This window comes from Mandrillus leucophaeus, unplaced genomic scaffold, assembly GCF_000951045.1.
Source record: "Mandrillus leucophaeus isolate KB7577 unplaced genomic scaffold, Mleu.le_1.0 Scaffold82, whole genome shotgun sequence".
Lineage (NCBI taxonomy): Eukaryota > Metazoa > Chordata > Mammalia > Primates > Cercopithecidae > Mandrillus > Mandrillus leucophaeus.
Window position 1 is genome coordinate 4,227,858 of NW_012108919.1, and position 977 is coordinate 4,228,834.

Sequence of the window (977 nt, forward strand, 5' to 3'; positions counted from 1 at the left end):
TCCTGCCTCAGCCTCCTGAGGAACTGGGATTACAGGCACCTGCCACCATGCCTGGCTAATTTTTGTACTTTTAGTAGAGAGTTTCACCATGTTGGCCAGGCTGGTCTCGAACTCCTGACTTCAGGTGATCCACCTGCCTCAGCCTCTCAAAAGTGCTGGGATTACAGGCATGAGCCACTGCACTTGGCTAATTTTTGTATTCTTAGTAGAGATGGGGTTTCACCATCTTGGCCAGGCTGGTCTCAACCTCCTGACCTCTGGTGATCTGCCGGCCTTAGCCTCCCAAAGTGCTAGGATTACAGCATGAGCCACCGTGTCTGGCCAAAGTTTAGATAATTTAATGAATGAATCCCTTTTACCTCTGCTGTTGTATGTGTCTTGAGCAGGTGCATTGTGCATTTGATTAGGGTAGACCTAAAAGGGTTGTTGTACTGTCCCAGAATAGGTGCATAGATGGAGCAGGGTCTGAAATCTGAATGCTACTGTTCATGCCTGTCTTCTTGGTTTATTTTGGTGTAGCACATAGCCGTGAGTTCCGGCAGTGGGCAGAACGATCTGGAAAAGATGACCAGCGTCTTGAAAGCTGTGCCACAGGTTAAGTTTATTTGCCTGGATGTGGCCAATGGGTATTCAGAACATTTTGTGGAATTCGTGAAACTCGTCCGTGCCAAATTTCCTGAACACACCATTATGGTAAGTACGGTAGAATATTACGGTAGAACATTCTCAAAATGGGGAAGCCACGAGGGAGTTGTTCAATGTGTCGGGGGAGCTGTATTCTCTTCAGAGCTTTTGGTGCTTCTTTGGTCAAAGATTAATTGAGGATCATTTGGGAAAGGATAGGTAGCTGCTGTGGAAGATCTGAAAACTAGCTTTCCTCTATAAATAATAAAATCCCCGTCAACTTCGTAGGATGTTGGCTCCAGTTTTTCCTAAGTATCATCACGTTTCTTACTATCTGATCCTTTTTTTTTTTT

General features: G+C 45.2%; 1 protein-coding gene across 3 annotated transcripts in view; it reads left to right on the forward strand.

Annotated features, from left to right (window-relative positions):
* GMPR (guanosine monophosphate reductase) overlaps positions 1-977 on the forward strand; it is a 69,356-nt gene that overhangs the window by 27,163 nt on the left and 41,216 nt on the right. For all 3 annotated transcript variants that reach the window (XM_011967934.1, XM_011967935.1, XM_011967936.1), the window contains one exon: positions 520-693. In XM_011967934.1, the coding sequence (XP_011823324.1) occupies positions 520-693 (174 nt within the window). The remainder of the gene's footprint in view (positions 1-519; positions 694-977) is intronic.